Here is a 16,233-nt window from a genome sequence, read left to right as displayed (position 1 = left end):
ACTGCAAAGATGAAGAACGGTTCATTTATGAGACGAGAGTCCAGTTCACTCGCCGGCACCTCCGTGTCATGATTATCTATATTTTCTACTATATTTATTAAATCCAGGTAATTGGTTGATGAAACATTGATTAAAATTCAGATACAATTAATAAAAAAACGAAATTCACTTTAAAGAAAGGCTTTGTGCTTTCTGTTTGAGGTCTCTGTGAAAGTTTTAAAGTCGCTCTCAGAGCGGTCATGGAGAACTGAGAACTACGGAGAACTGTCACGTCCATAACATTGTTTTTTTCCTCATAAAAGCGAACACGAAAAATAAAATAAAAAGAATATTTTATGTTCTGTGGAGGCCGACCCTTCTTCATCCGGTGGGTAGGCTATATTACTTTTGGTTTGCGCAGTGTAATTCATAGAATTACTAAAAAATATTTTGCCACCTAAAAGATAAAGATTTTTTGTGTCACGTCACATGTGTATTTCCCTCATATTAAATATAAAACGCATGTGTAGACTGATATTTTTCTAATGTCTTGACTCCTTTATTAAGAGAGTATGATATAAACAGATGTTTCAATATATTGGTATTTATGCATTTTCTGAGAATTTATATTTCAAGTTTTGACTGCAAATGTCACGTCCATAACGCTGGAATTGCCCAATTTTAACGCATTTATCCTCAACTAGTTTTTTGGTCTAGGTCTACGTATTTTATTATGTAGCCTACCTTAGTAATTTAAAGATGTGGTTGCCCTACATCTTACACATCACACTCCACTGTTATGGTGGCAATTTTCAGTAGATTTACTCAATAACATTATTGTGGAAACAAAATAAGAATGGAAACTAAAATATGGTAGTATCGCGCAACAGCGCACATTCTATCAGCTGCAGTTCTGGCGCTTCAGTCCCAATACTGTAAAACTCGACGTATATTCACATCACATGTTAATGCAGCGGTAGAGTTACACTCACAGGACACTGTGCACTTATTCGCAATCATAAAAGTTAATTATTTGCTCGTGCTTTAAAGCTTTGCCGGGTAAACATTTCATTGGCGTTCTGTTCTGACATGATGCACTTTTTCTGAGCGCGTACTTGAAGTGCGCGCGCACTGTCAAACAGCGCCAAACTGGATTTTTGTTGGGTCAGACCAGAGCATGTGAGCGGAGTGGAGCGGGAGCGAGCGGGGAGCGGGAGCGGGCGGATCTTGGACAGAGCGCAGAGCGGCATTTTTAAAAGGACGGAGCGTTGCCTTATTTCCCGCTCCAATTTCGCTCCAATTTCGCTCAGCTCACACCACGAGTCTGAAGCATGCTCAGTCAAACCTAAACCAGGATCCATCTGTCTTGCACAGTCATCAAAAGTAGACTATTTTCAGTCAAAACTCGGCTCAATAATGGAGTTTCAAAAAGGTTACTTCAAAAAGGAAAATGAGAAGTCATACAGGTCAGGTGTAGCCTACTATTCATATAACTAACTAACAATGATAATGTGGTACAAGAAAACGAATGTGGAGACATCGTTTCAGTCAGCAAAGATTAATTTTGGAATCTCAAAAGACACATCTCTCGAAAACATGAACGTGAGCTACGCGAACACGCTGGGAAGAAAACAAAAGGTTAGCAAATTGAATACGTAACTTTAACAAAGTGTAAATTAAATATAGCGTAATATTCAAACAAATTCGTTTTTTCATTCAAGTAGACCTAATGGTTCGTTTTATTTAGCCAAATTTGTGTCATCCATAATAATATTTATATTATTAGGCCCATTTATTCGTTTAATTTTACAGCAGTTTGTGTGTATGGAAGCCAATTTCAATTTTAATCGTGCGCGTTGCGCAAAAGTTCACTTATCTGGCCTTATAGTTAATTTACTTTTAAAAAATGTATGTATATTTTTGTTTATATAATTTTTATTTATATTATTAGGCCCATTTATTCGTTTAATTTTACAGGACCTTTTGTGCAGGCTATATTCCTTCTTACATAGGCCTGTAATTTGAAATAAAACATTTCTATTTGAAAAATGTTGTTGTCACTCATTAGTTCTTTAGGAGGTAAGGCTGTGGTCTAAGCTAAAAGTGATATAGATGTAGATTTTTTTTCCTTTTTTGGAGCGAGCGGGGGGCGATTTGAGTGGAGCGCGAAGCAAACCTCGTTGAGCACTGAGCGATAATGAGTGGAGCGGCCTGATGTAGCTTTGAGCGGGGGAGCGGAGGGGTGAACAGTTCCGTGAGCGATGAGCGGAGATTCTCACCGCTCCACTCCGCTCACATGCTCTGGGTCAGACGCATCTGATAGCGATGGGGGGCCGAGACCGCGAGAGCTACATGGAGCTACATGTAAAAAAATATGCACCAAACAAGCCACTTTGAAATGTTGCTGTTTTCACAAAAGTTGGGTGACCCTCCCCCTAGACTTAAAAAAGTTGGATGACCCTCCCCTCAACAAAGAATAAAAAGACATGACCCTCCCCTATTTTCCTCCAGTGGCCCCTTCCATAAATACCAAACGGTCCCTTATCAGTTGAATTGAGACCCGAAATACTCTTTTGACTTTGATTTTACAAACAAGTTTCATACATCAATCGATTCTGTTAAATGTGTATTATTTTTGTGTATACTCACAATAAAAACAAAGTGTTGTGCTTTTTGCCAAATAAAGAAAAATAAACACGAAGCGAGTTCTGCCTTCTCTCTGTCAGTGTAGTCCATTCTGAAACACGTCCGAAAATGAACAATAACTCAGCGAATACTCAGTCAAACAGACATACAGACACACAGGCATGCAGCTTGAATTCTCTTTTTTTAAATGAAGTAATTTATATAAAAACCAAATATTCTCATCTTGTGAAATCTGTATTAAAAGAGAGCGATTCCAGTCGAGCTCATTACAGCTCATTCAAATGTAATGTGACTCCGCCCACAGAGAGTGCGCGCTATTCAAACGCAAATGTCTGAGGCAATCCACGCAAACCTGTGAACGCCCCCATATCAGCTCGAGAAAACACAAGTTTATTCAGATCATTACTTGTTTACACCGTCTCGCAGCGCTGTGAGGAATAATAATAATGGAAAATGTCCCTCAGAAGTGCGGGTATTTCGAGGAGCAAGGATCCGACTGAGCTAAGGAATACTGTAGTACGTTTTTTTTCCTTAAGTGATTTGCGTTTCTGTGTGAATGAATGAACGGCAGAGATGCGCGCTGTTTACCACAGCTCGCACACTCGCGTTTCTGTGTGAATGTATGATGATGTTTTAGCAAACTGTATTGCTATACTGAGATGAGTAAAAATCGACTGAAATATGTTGAAATAAAATGTAGGCTATTTGTATAAGCAACGTATTAAACTGCAAATTAACATTTATGCCCTAATATTTCATAAAAACAACGTTACAGGCGAAATATGAAAGACAACATTTTGTTGACTAGATTTGGGTACAGTTTTTACTGTAGAATATACTGCCACATCAAATAAGCTTTTGTTTAGCAATTTCTGCTCATATGTTATATATATATATATATATATATATATATATATATATATATATATATATATATATATATATATATACACATGTACATGTACATATGTATGTATGTATGTATGTGTGTATATATATATATATATAAAATACTATTTTTGTCAAAAATAAAGTCATCAACTAAGATGTTAGCTGTTCCAATGTTGGTTATATTCAAACTAATGAATACATAATAAAATGTAGGCCTATAATCATTTTTTTACAAAGAAAGAGTACACTTGAAATTGTTGAAATTGTAATTATTGTTGTAACTGTAACCTTTTTAATAAAATAGCAAAAGATATTTACAAGATAGATGTAAGCAAAATCTTAAATGGTCAATATAAGTCTTCTTCTAAATATATCTTTTGTCCTTGCATTGTGGCTCAGTCAGTGTCACACCTGAATGAATGGCTAATTATGCAGAGTGGGTGGGACATTGTATTCTAAGGTGTAAACCACTCCTCGTTCACGCCCCCCTCGCATATTGGCTTTCCAAGCAAAACCTGTCTTACACAATTTAAATCAATGTATTGTTTTATGTGAACGATAAAGCAAGACTATGTTCACATAATTTTGAAGCCAGAACTAGTAGCAACAACATCCATTAGTCAAAAGTCTTATTGACACATATTTATTATGAGTTTTGTGGTCTTATTTCAGCAACTTTCATTTTTATTTTTTTCAATAACCACGCATAAACATTACTCTCTTAAAAATACAAACATCTACATACACAATGCTTACATATTATGGTAGCCCTGTTTGTGCCATATAGAGTGAATTTACACCTTTGCCATTATCATGTTTATAAATAACTGAAAAAAGCACATATGTCAGAGCATGTCAGAACACCTCCAGGGCCCCAAAAACACCCCAGACCCCAGAGGGTTAAGGTAGGGACACATTAAACCGACACCAAAGTAAAAAGGAAAACCAACACAGAAACTGCAGATACACAAACTGTAAACAAATCAGCATGTGCTTACCATTTTGAATATCAATCATGCTGATCACTTTCTTTATTATACTCGGCTCATGTTATTAATAAAATATTCGCCCAGGAACACTCAGGTAAGATGAAGTAAAATTAGAACAGCCTTCTGTCTGTACCGTCTTGACATTTTTGCTTGCTGTTTTATTCTTGCACTGACTCATTCACTAAACTGATCAGTGAATCAGAGCCGACGCCAATTCTACATGCTGAATCGGCCAAAAAAACAAAAAACAAACACAGCGTCCGACTAGAGCCAACAGAGCGGAACACACCGAAAAAAACAAGTCGGCTTGGTGTGTCCTTGGCGTTAGGTTTGTGGTTGATCCCTACCTAACATTAAGCCTGAGGCCACCTTGAAAGTAAACAGGAAACACTAAAACTAAAGCTAAAGCTAAATAAAGGCAAATGTAAAATATACCAATAAGCAGCAATTGACTTACACTTAATACATAGTAGAATAAGGCTAAAGGCAATAGAGCTATTACTGAATGGTAAGAAGCATTACAAGACAGTCAGATGTTTAGATAGATGCTTAACCCCAAAACTCTTTTTTCCTTTATCTTTCTATTTCTTAGAAACATGGATTTGGGAGGTTTGGAGACTGTTGTGGCCAACTCGGCCTATGTGTCAGCACGCGGGAGTGTAGACGGCGCTGCTGCAGCAACAATGCGTGACAAAAAATATCGTGCCAAGCTCAACCTTCCTCACATCAGACAATGTGAACATATGAAGTCTACAGTAGATTCTTCCTTCTACAGTATGTGCGTACGCCAACCGATTGGTAAGCGCCTCTTTCAGCAATACCTTGAAAGTGAACCTGCTCACAAAAATGCTGTCGATTTGTGGAAAGATATTGAAGACTACAACATTGCCCAGGAAAATGACCGGGGTAAGAAAGCACAGAACATGGTCAACAAATATTACGAGTCCTCCTCCAAGAACTTCTGCGACTTTCTGGAGGACAAAGCTGTGAGCAGGGTGAAAGAGGACCACAAGAACATTCGAGGAGATCTGTTTAAAGAAAGCGAACAGCAGCTCCTTGTCCACCTAGAAGCTAAAGCACTCTGTGGCTTCAAGGACAGCATGTACTTTCTGCGCTACATACAGTTTAAATGGCTGGAGAGCCAGCCTGTTACTGAAGATTGGTTCATGGATTTCAGAGTGCTTGGGAAAGGTGGATTTGGTGAGGTCCATGCTTGCCAAATGAAGGCAACAGGGAAGATGTATGCTAACAAGAAACTGAACAAGAAGAGGTTGAAGAAACGTAAAGGTTATGATGTAAGTGAGATATCTAGTTTATCAGTAAATAAAGTTATACTTGATGCATACTTGGTTTGATCCAACTGCAGACTTAAAATCTCGATAAGTATGCATATCCCAAAACTGTGCAAGTGAAGCAATACCTTTTAGGTCAGTTTTACCCTAGTTCATTGCTTAAAAACACATAGTAGGTGAGAGAGCAACTGGGGGAAAAAGGAAAGAGACACATAGAGACATGAGATTAGATTAACCTGAGAACATGGTATTAAGCAGTATTGGCTCAATGCAAAGAGGCTTGCAGGCTCTGCTTGATACTCCACAAAGCAGCTCAGCTGCAACCGAGAAGCAGAAAGGCCGATAAGAACTGTTTATACTTTCTTGCTTGGAAATTTCATTCTTGTCACTAATTTTCTTGCTTATGATTGGCCCATTTAAATATCTTCCGAGACATGAAAACGTCTTTGCCAATAAATGATTGCAGATTTCTAAACTTCATAGTTGCATGTACAGAAGCTTTTAGATTGATTAAAATACCATAGAATAGGAAAGTATGTGGTTAACAAACACCTCTTGAAGGAATGACTTTAGGAAGAATCAATTAGTGTTTGCTGATGATGCAAGATCTTGTACAGGTGGTATTTGTCTCAATCAGCCTTAGCAAATGTGTTCTAGTCCTCATGTTAAATCTTTTGAAAACAACCCTCTGTGTAGTAGAACCTCAGTCCTTTTAAAGAACTTTTTTAATATACATAACTAAATGTGGCCACCATTTTTCAATTCTTTATCTCTTTTTTCTTTTTTCTTTTCTGTTGTAACATTTCTCATTTCTTGATTTCCCATAGGGTGCTATAATTGAGAAGCGCATACTGGCTAAAGTCCACAGTCGCTTCATTGTGACTTTGGCCTATGCTTTCCAGACCAAAACAGACCTCTGCCTGGTCATGACAATCATGAATGGAGGAGACCTCAGGTCTTACTTATATATTTATGTTTGTGTGTGTGTATGTGTGTTTGTGGTCCTTGTCGCAACAAGGATAGTAATAAAAATAGTTTTACCTTGTGGGGAAATTTTTTTGGTCCCCATGAGGAAAACATCTTATAAATCATACTAAATGATGCTTTTTGAAAATGTTAACATTTAGAAAGTGTTTAGGGGTAGGGTTACGGTTAGGGGATATAATATAAATTATAACTAAACTGTATTAAATACAGTATCATTGCCATGATTTAAATTACTTATAATGTGTGATTTTGGTAATACTGCCCATTCCTATACAGTAACATTTACATAGCCCTGCAAAGCACTTTAAAGAACACAATGCAAAAAAAAAAAAAAAACTAACATGCTAAAACTATTGTACTTTTTTTTATAAGCAAAAATATATCTACTTTATATTTATATATATTTATATATTTTATATTGCAAAATAATTCTGAAAATAGCAAGTAGAATGTGTGTGAATGTAATGTTACAGTACAGAATATGTGCTGTTTTTCTGTAAGAATTGTAGCAGCTTTCTTCCTAATCTAGTATAATCTGTGGAGTTAATCTTAGCAGCAGCATTGATATTGTGAAGGTGTAGTGTCTGCTTGCGTCACAGATTTCTCTGGGCTCAGCTCACAAGGCCAGAAGTTCATGTGCACATAGATAACATTCTCTATTTAAAACCAATGAAAATTGGAAAAAATATGTGCCCCAGCATCCACAATACAGTAATCACCTCTCCTCAACATATGGACATGGTTGCTTTTTTCTTTTCTTTTTTGCTGGGACCATCTTGTACCAGCAACAAACTAGTTACCATGTTTCAAAAACCTGCTTGATCACCTTTAAGCTAATTCTATTAAAAAATGTCAAATAATTTATTGTGTTTCTTTATTACCCACTGTATGACAAACTTTTTAACTCTATCCTTTACTCCTGCTCCCTGCTTTAGATTCCATATGTATAATGTGGATGAGAAGAATCCAGGCTTTAATGAAACTAGAGCTTGTTATTACACGGCTCAGATCGTCTGTGGGCTTGAGCATTTGCACCAGCACAGGATTGTATACCGAGACCTCAAGCCAGAAAACGTCCTCCTGGATGATGCAGGTGAGAAATACACTGAAACACTTATTAACTGCTTGCTTCTCCACTTTTTGCTTCATCTCATCTGAATGTTTTGTTTGTTTGTTTGTTTGTTTTTGTTAGGACATGTGCGTCTGTCTGATCTGGGGTTGGCTGTTGAATTACTGCCAGGAAAAGACAAAACACAGGGATATGCTGGGACCCCAGGTCAAAGACCTTTCAGTACACTCTAAAATAACATCCCTTGCATTGAGTTTTTTTTAAACGAGGGGGAAGGTTTGAAGGGACCCCTCATAATAGCAAAATAATGAAACATTTGAGGTCACGTTCAGTGTTAAAAAAGAAGACATGATGGCTCATTTAATTTCTGATTGTCCATACACTTAAATTACTATAATTATATCAGTGTTTACCTTTGAGCTGACAAATTGTGTTTATAACATATTCTAGCAATACATTATTTTTAGGTAGAACTGCAAGTTCAAGTGAAGCTGTCACAGAAACTGTCAAGTTCACCATGGCTTTGATGTCAAGTTAATCAAGTCAGTTTAATGCTATTAAACTAATATCCTGTTATACCTACACCCACTGGCACATTTATTAAAAAATAAATGGTTATTGATCTCAGGTCACTGCATATCACCTATAGTGCATATGAACCCTAGTGAAGAATAAATATACTAAAATATATTTGAAATACATTTATTTAATGCCAAGTACACTACAAATACATGTACATATTATGTACTTTATATAAATACCCTGCAATTGTATTTTTGGTATACTAAATTGGTATACTTAAAGTCTGCTAAATTAGAACAACTATACTTATGTGCAAGCATACTTTAGCTACACTTTAAGCATCTTGCATTTAAAGATATTATATAGAGATCATACTATCCTTACTAAATATTAATAATATTTTGGTTTAGGTTTTTTCCCCCACCTACATTCTTGAACATTATTAATATTTAATATATCATGGGACCAAAGATGTTTTTAATTATTTTTTTATTTATTTACTTATTTAGTTGACTACAGTCAACATTTACTTAATGTCCTAAATAAACTTGTACTCAATTTATTTGTAAGATATTTAAGATAAATTGATTGGTTTGAGTACAGTTCTGTCAAGTAAAAAAAAAAAAAAACAACTGCAACTTTGACGCTTCAAAAAATTCAGAGATTGTCAAACTAATCCACATAAATTGAGCGGTTTAGTAAAAAATTTCTGATGAGACACGATCGCTTTATATGATGAACATATGTAATGTAGGCTTTTATTCACATTTAAAAATTGATCAGCAAACATAAACTTAAGCTCAATCGTATTTGCTTGACGCGCAAGAACAAACCTTATTGGTTCTTGTCAAGTCAAGTCACCTTCATTTATATAGCGCTTTTAACAATATAGATTTGTTTCAAAGCAGCTTTACTGTGATAATAGGAAATTACAGTAACAGAGATTGTTTTGGCTTTACAGCAGCTCTAGAATAAAGTTAATGTCCAGCTAAAGTTGGTTTTGATTGATTGAAACTTGTGGAAGTTAAAACGTGCTGCTTGACACACAGGATGAACCTCAGTGGAGTGGTTCTCACACATCAAGCAAGCATGCTTAAGCTTGGGTTTACTATAACTGATGTGTGTGCACTGATTAGTGTTTATATGTGAATAAAAACCTAAATTAAATCTGTTCATTCAATAAAGTGATCGATTTTCTTCTGAAAATTTGTACTAAACCGCTCAATTCATACGGATTAGTTTTACAATCTCTTTATGAACTTTTTGAAGCATCAAATGGAAGGACAATGGAAGGACAGAAATCTCTCAGACTTCTCTTAAATATCTTCATTTGTGTTTCGAAACTAACCTGAGAATTGTCACCACCTTTCTACGGGTGGTGTGTACAGTACGTGTGTAGCTGTAAAATACTGTATTAAAAAAGAATGCTTCTTAAACTGTTAAAAGTAATAAAAGTATATTATTATCCACAACACAATGCAGATTAATAACAACAAATACACACACATTCTTCACTGAACTTCATCCATCAGAAAAGTTTAAGTCATTAAACTAATATATATTCAATGAAATATTGAAATTTTCTGATTTCACCATCTGATGCATTAATTACTAAATCACAAAGAAAAAAATATCTAAATGTTTATATTCTTTTGATATATAATCATTCCCAATTTGTTTTCTAAAATGGTGTATTTTGAGAGAGTTACATTCATGTATGTCGGTTGCAATTTAAGATAGTGTTACATATTTATTTAGTTTCATGTTAGCCATTTTTAAAGGGGTGGAATAATGCCCCTTTTTACAATATGTAAAATAAGTCTCTGTTGTCCCCAGAGTGTGTATGTGAAGTTTTAGCTCAAAATTCCCCACAGATAATTTTTACATTTTTTTAAATTGTCCCTTTTTGAAGGTCAGTAAAAACGCGTTGTTTCATGTGTGTCCCTTTAAATGCAAATGAGCTGCTGCTCCTGGCACAGAGGGCGGAGCTTCAAGAGCTTATGTGTGTTAGCAGCTCCGATTACCTCACGCAGACAAGCACTAAAATGTCAGAAACTGTTCTGCCTTTTTATGTTTAAACTGGAGTCGGACAATGATGGAGAGACTCAAGAAGTGACAACATGTAGATTGCAACAGGACGTTTCTGAATGGTTAGTTGATGAATTTATGTTGCTGATGTGGAGTTAACAATCTTCAATTAGCATATTCTGTCATGATAATCTATAAAATCGCCCACACCCTGCGAGGCACATGGGCTTTTAGCCAAAGCTGAAGTGATCTCATATACAGCAGGCCCAAGCGAAAAATGGTCGCAGCAGCTGCCATCACCCCCAACACCTTCTGAAAATTCTTCAGATTCAAAGACCTCTCTGGCTTGAACAAAGCGATTAGCCAGCACATCCTGAGAATGGGTCATGATTAACCAGTCGTCAAAGTAATTCAGAATACAAATTCATTCCACTCAGTCAAATAAGGGATAAAACCGCATTCAAAACCACATGCCTATAGCCTTTCTCTATCATATTTGCCACCCAACTTGACACAGCAGGCAGTGCATGGCACACATTCATGCAGGGCAGGTGGGGCTGCCCTGCTTCGTGTTGAACTACTCCCAGAACTGTCTTACACGACTGTTCACAAACAGCAGGCATTCGCCTCTGAAAGTGAGATAACATGACCACGTTTATTGTGTTTTGTCTATGTGCTCTGAGGCGCAAGTTATTTATTATATACGAAAAGTATTATTTACAGTGGCTTCTCCAACTTTTCTTAGTGATATTTAGCACCAGTTTTTGTTCTCTTCAACTCATTGGATGGAAACGGTGCTTTATTCGCAAATGTTTTGAAGTGAGTAAAGTAAATTTTGCAACTTTGGATGGAAACATAGCTAATTTCAAATGGAGTGGGGAAGATGTGTTCTGTGCTCAACAGACCGCTGGCAGGCACCGGAGGGCTGTTCGTACTGTGAGCTTGAAAAGACATGAGGCTTATACTCTGCAAGACGCTGCTAGGGAGTGGGGCCTTGCTTATTCCATGTGAGAATGGAGGGGTGAAGGGAGGTAAAAAGGGTCAAATGATTGTGAAATAATGATTATGTTAAAACACAACCAACACCATCAGATTACCTTTTCTCTTTGTTCATCTGGCTGTTATAACTCAGGTACAGCAGCCAAACAAAAACTAAAGTAAAAAAAAAAAAAAAATATATATATATATATATATATATATATATATATATATATATATATATATATATATATAAATATAGCTGCGAGCAGCGATTGCGGGCCCAAGCCGGTGGCACCGCCACCCTGGTGCCTTTAGTTACACTAAAGGCACCGGGGAGGCGGTGTCACCGGCTTGGGCCCTCCATCGCTGCTCGAAGCTATATTTATATATATATATATATATATATACACACACATACACACACATATATATATATATATATATATATATTCAGCTAATTACTAAAATGCTCATGGCTGCACGGGCATTCATAACGGTGCGCATCCACGGCGAGGAACGAGCAGAACAGAGTGAACGTTTTTCAGTTAATTCCTACTTCCATAGGAATTCATTTGAAACGCTCGCTCAACCACTATCAATGTCAGTGCGGACGAACATATTTTACTTTCGTTTTAAAGTTGGCGATTCAAAAGCCCTCAGCGGTGTCACACGTCGATTAACCGGTGGTAAAATATTCTCACCGTCACATACCTAGTATATTTTTATGTAGAAACAATAGGCCTACCTGATTTTGAACACAAGAGGGCAGTATAGCCCTATGTATGACTTGACTTTTATGGGACTAAATAGTACAATTACTATTTTTAAACTTATAAATAATTATTAAATTGAAAAAAAAAAGAATAAAATGGGTTTAGTTGTGATATTTGTATACTTTTATATAGAAATAAATGGTTTTTAATTACATTTTTAGAAGATGAGGCTTTTTAGTGTTTCCTTTTTGTACATTACTTTAGTCCCTCACTATAGCAAAACCGTTTGAGATGTTTAATATCCGTTCACAATTTAGCATCTTTAATGTATTTTCATCATTTTGAAAAAGTTTGGTGTGAATAAAATAAACCAGTTAGGAAGAGTAGCTAAAAACTCAGAGTCTGAAATCCACATTCAAACCAAAATATCTGACTTCCTTTTGCTCTGAGCTAATAACTGTAAATTAGAAAGTTGTCCGGCTCGGTGAGACCAATATATATTCTGATTTTTGTAACTGTTGGTAAAACTAACCCCCCCACTTTTGTCAAAAGCATGTTGAAAGTGACACACTTCCTGCTGCCAGTTGGTGGCGCTATAACTTTGACTCACAATAGTTACATCCATCTGATCGGCCTCTTACCACGAACACACTGCTGAAGTTTCATCAAGATCAGTTAATGTTTGCAGAAGTTATTCCACTTCGTGTTTCTCTTTTCTCGCCATAAATTCGATTCCTCGCCACGGCCAAACCGTTCGAGATATCAAAAATCCGTCCGCAATTTAGCATCCTCAAAGTCTTGACTACATGCACACCGAGTTTAGAGGGGACACGGTGAATTTTCTAGGAGGAGTATTTCACATTCCACAGCAAGCGTTTTCCAAACAACCCATAATAGCCGACTTCCTGTTGGGCTGGCGTAAAACTTGACCGGGGAAAGTTGTTCGGCACGATGAGATCTATATGTGTACCGAGTTTCATATTAATTCATGCAAGCGTGTTTGATATATGGACCAAGTTTTTGGACCCCTTTCAAGGGGGCGCTATTGAGCCCCCCTGCCACGCCCGTTTCTGAAACTTTTCACATGTCTACTGGCTAATAAGTGTGATGTGTCTGTCGAGTTTCATCCAATTTCAAGCATGCTAAGAGTCTCAAAAGCATCTGAAAAAAATATTAAAGTTTGATACGTTGCCACGGCAACAGTATCTAAGATATCAATAATCCTTTCACAGGTCTACATCTGCCGTGTGTCTACATTATACACATAAAGTTTGAAGCAAATCGGGTAAAACTAAGAGGGTGATTTCAAAGCATTTTGAAACTGACAAACTTTCTGCTGCCAGTTGGTGGCGCTATAACTTTGACTCACAATAGTTACATCCATGTGATCAGCCTTTTACCACAAACACACTGCTGAAGTTTCATCAAGATCAGTTAATGTATGCAGAAGTTATAACACACTTCTTGTGTCCCATTATTCGCCATAAATTCGTTTCATCGCCACGGCCAAACCGTTCGAGATATCAAAAATCCGTTCGCAATTTAGCATCCTCAATGTCTTGCCTTCATTCACACCGAGTTTGGTGGCGATCGGATGAATTCCCTAGGAGGAGTATTTCACATTCCATTGTATGCGTTTTCCAAACAACGTATAATAACCGACTTCCTGTTGGGCTGGTGTAAAACTTAGAGCACAAAAGTTGTTCGGCCCGATGAGATCTATATGTGTACTGAGTTTCATATTATTACATGCAAGCGTGTTTGATTTATGGACCAAGTTTTCAGACACCATTCCAGGGGGCGCTGTCGAGCCCCCGTGCCACGCCCGGGTACCAGCTTCAGTCCGGCCCTGATGGCCACAGCTTCTGACGTGTGTGCAAAATTTCAAGAGTTTTTGAGCATGTTAAGGGCCCCAAAAGTGCCCGAAAGGTTGACAAAATAATAATAATAATAATAAATATAGCTGCGAGCAGCGATTACGGGCCCAAGCCGGTGGCACCGCAACCCCGGTGCCTTTAGTTACCTAAAGGCACCGGGGTGGCGGTACCGCCGGCTTTGGCCCTTCATCGCTGCTCGCAGCTATATTTATATATATATAAATATAGCTATATAAAAGACCAAAAATATTGCTTGACTTACCTTATTCTGATTTTATGATACACTCAAAATATTCCACAACAAATCCTTTGAATTTAATGTAAAAATAAAAATGAAAGTAAGCAGTGTTGGTCTCACGTAACCCTCTCATTAGAATCAAAATGATTCAACATTTGCGATGTATTTGGATGCTAAATTATTCTTTATTATAGGCTTAGTTCTTTACTCGTGTTCCAATATCGACAGAAAAAATCATCCTCTTCACAAGCGCAAAAATGTGCTTGGAAACACCACAGTGGAGTGGTGCTTACTGTGAATGTATGAATTGTACTGCTGACTATTTAGAGCAGTGTGATTGTTATATTTTAGGTTGACTATTTTATTATTATATTTTATGAAGGCCATAATGAACAGGCTGCGATGTCAAGATTACAATGCTGGAATGTGTGTGTGTGTGTGTTCATGTTTTTCTATCCCGGTGGGGACTTCAACCTGAATGCATACAGACTCATGGGGACTCGTGTCACAGTGGGGACCTAAATAGAGGTCCCCATGGGTAAACAATCTTATAAATCATACAGAATGAGTTTTTTTGGAAATGTAAAAATGCAGAAAGTTTTCTGTGATAGGTAGGTTTAGGGGTAGGGTTAGTGTGAGGAGATAGCATATACAGTTTATACAGTATAAAAAAAATGAAGGCTATGGAGAGTCCCCACAAAGATAGTAAACCGTGTGTGTGTGTGTGTGTGTGTGTGTGTGTGTGTGGCGTGGGCGCGTTTGAACAGTGGACACATAAAAACATACTCCGTCATTATACAGGACATTCAAACTGCAAAGTGTTAACTTATATTTGTGTACAGTCGCAATAAAACACAACATTGTGCTTTTGTAAAATAATTTCAAGCAATCCACCCCCCGAAAGGCGCTAATTTTAAAATTAAACTAAAATGCTCATGGCTGCACGGGCATTCATAACGGTGCGCGTCCACGGCGAGGAACGAGCGAGGAATGTTTTTCAGTTAATTCCTACTTCCATAGGAATTCATTTGAAATGCTTGCTCAACCACTATCAGTGTCAGTGCGGACGAACATATTTTACTTTCGTTTTTAAGTTGGCGATTCAAAAGCCCCCAGTGGTGTCACACGTCGATTAACCGGTGGTAAAATATTCTCAAAGTCACATATTACCTAGTATATTTTTATATAGATACAATAGGCAGTGGGGGGGGGGGGGGCCAGGCAGGGGCCACTTGTGCTTTTAGGGGGCACACCTTTAACATTCATCTTAACCTATTTTCAGTATTATTTCAACTCATTTTTCACCATGTCGTGCATGACTGCAATCTCTAGAAAAAGCTAATAAATAATATTAGCTAAGCTAATAAAACTATTTCAATTCAAATGAATGTTTCATTATGTTTAATTGTAGTGTGATATAATGATCAATAATAACACATTTTTAGCATCTAAGCACATCTAGGCACTTTTTTTACACCTGGGGTGGGCGATATGGCAATAATATCACAATTTTTGTTTTGTTTTTCAGAAAAAATCACGATTTTATCATGATTCTTTTTCATGTTGGTTTTACTATTTTGCATGTGACTGAGCATTACAGCCAAACTAATGTCCCTATTTTAAAAACAAAGCCTTATAGCAAAATATAGGTAACAAAATATAAAATAAAAAAGAATGGCAGACATTTAGGTCAAAGTGGCGAATACGAAATCTTTGTCACTATTTTCTTTGTTATTAAAAATTAAGAACAGAGATACATATTACACATACACAACTTAATATACAAATGAAATAAACAGTGCTTTATTTTTTCAGCTATAGGTGTATTTAACAGTAGAATTGAAGAAAGTAATTAAATGGACAAATATGAAAATAAAACACAACAGACTTAAAGTTCTCAGTCAAGAGCAGTGAATGATTTCCTCTGTGTGTTTTGTTGTTTTATTAACATTAACGGCATAGTTCTCCCCCCAAAAAGTCATAATTTACTCTCTTAAGTTGTTTTAAACCTGAATAAGTTT

At 36.8% G+C, this 16,233-nt stretch overlaps 1 protein-coding gene across 1 annotated transcript in view; it reads left to right on the top strand.

The window, feature by feature from the left end:
* Nucleotides 1–16,233, top strand: part of grk1b (G protein-coupled receptor kinase 1 b) — a 105,464-nt gene that overhangs the window by 9,150 nt on the left and 80,081 nt on the right. Inside the window, exons 2-5 of the mRNA XM_079870818.1 lie at nt 5,098–5,800; nt 6,625–6,752; nt 7,720–7,877; nt 7,977–8,060. Of these exons, the coding sequence (XP_079726944.1) occupies nt 5,102–5,800; nt 6,625–6,752; nt 7,720–7,877; nt 7,977–8,060 (1,069 nt within the window). The 5' untranslated portion in view covers nt 5,098–5,101. The remainder of the gene's footprint in view (nt 1–5,097; nt 5,801–6,624; nt 6,753–7,719; nt 7,878–7,976; nt 8,061–16,233) is intronic.

Source organism: Squalius cephalus, assembly GCF_949319135.1.
Source record: "Squalius cephalus genome assembly, chromosome: 5".
Classification (NCBI taxonomy): domain Eukaryota; kingdom Metazoa; phylum Chordata; class Actinopteri; order Cypriniformes; family Leuciscidae; genus Squalius; species Squalius cephalus.
The sequence above is the reverse complement of the archived record's forward strand: the minus strand, read 5'-3'. Positions and strand labels throughout refer to the sequence as shown.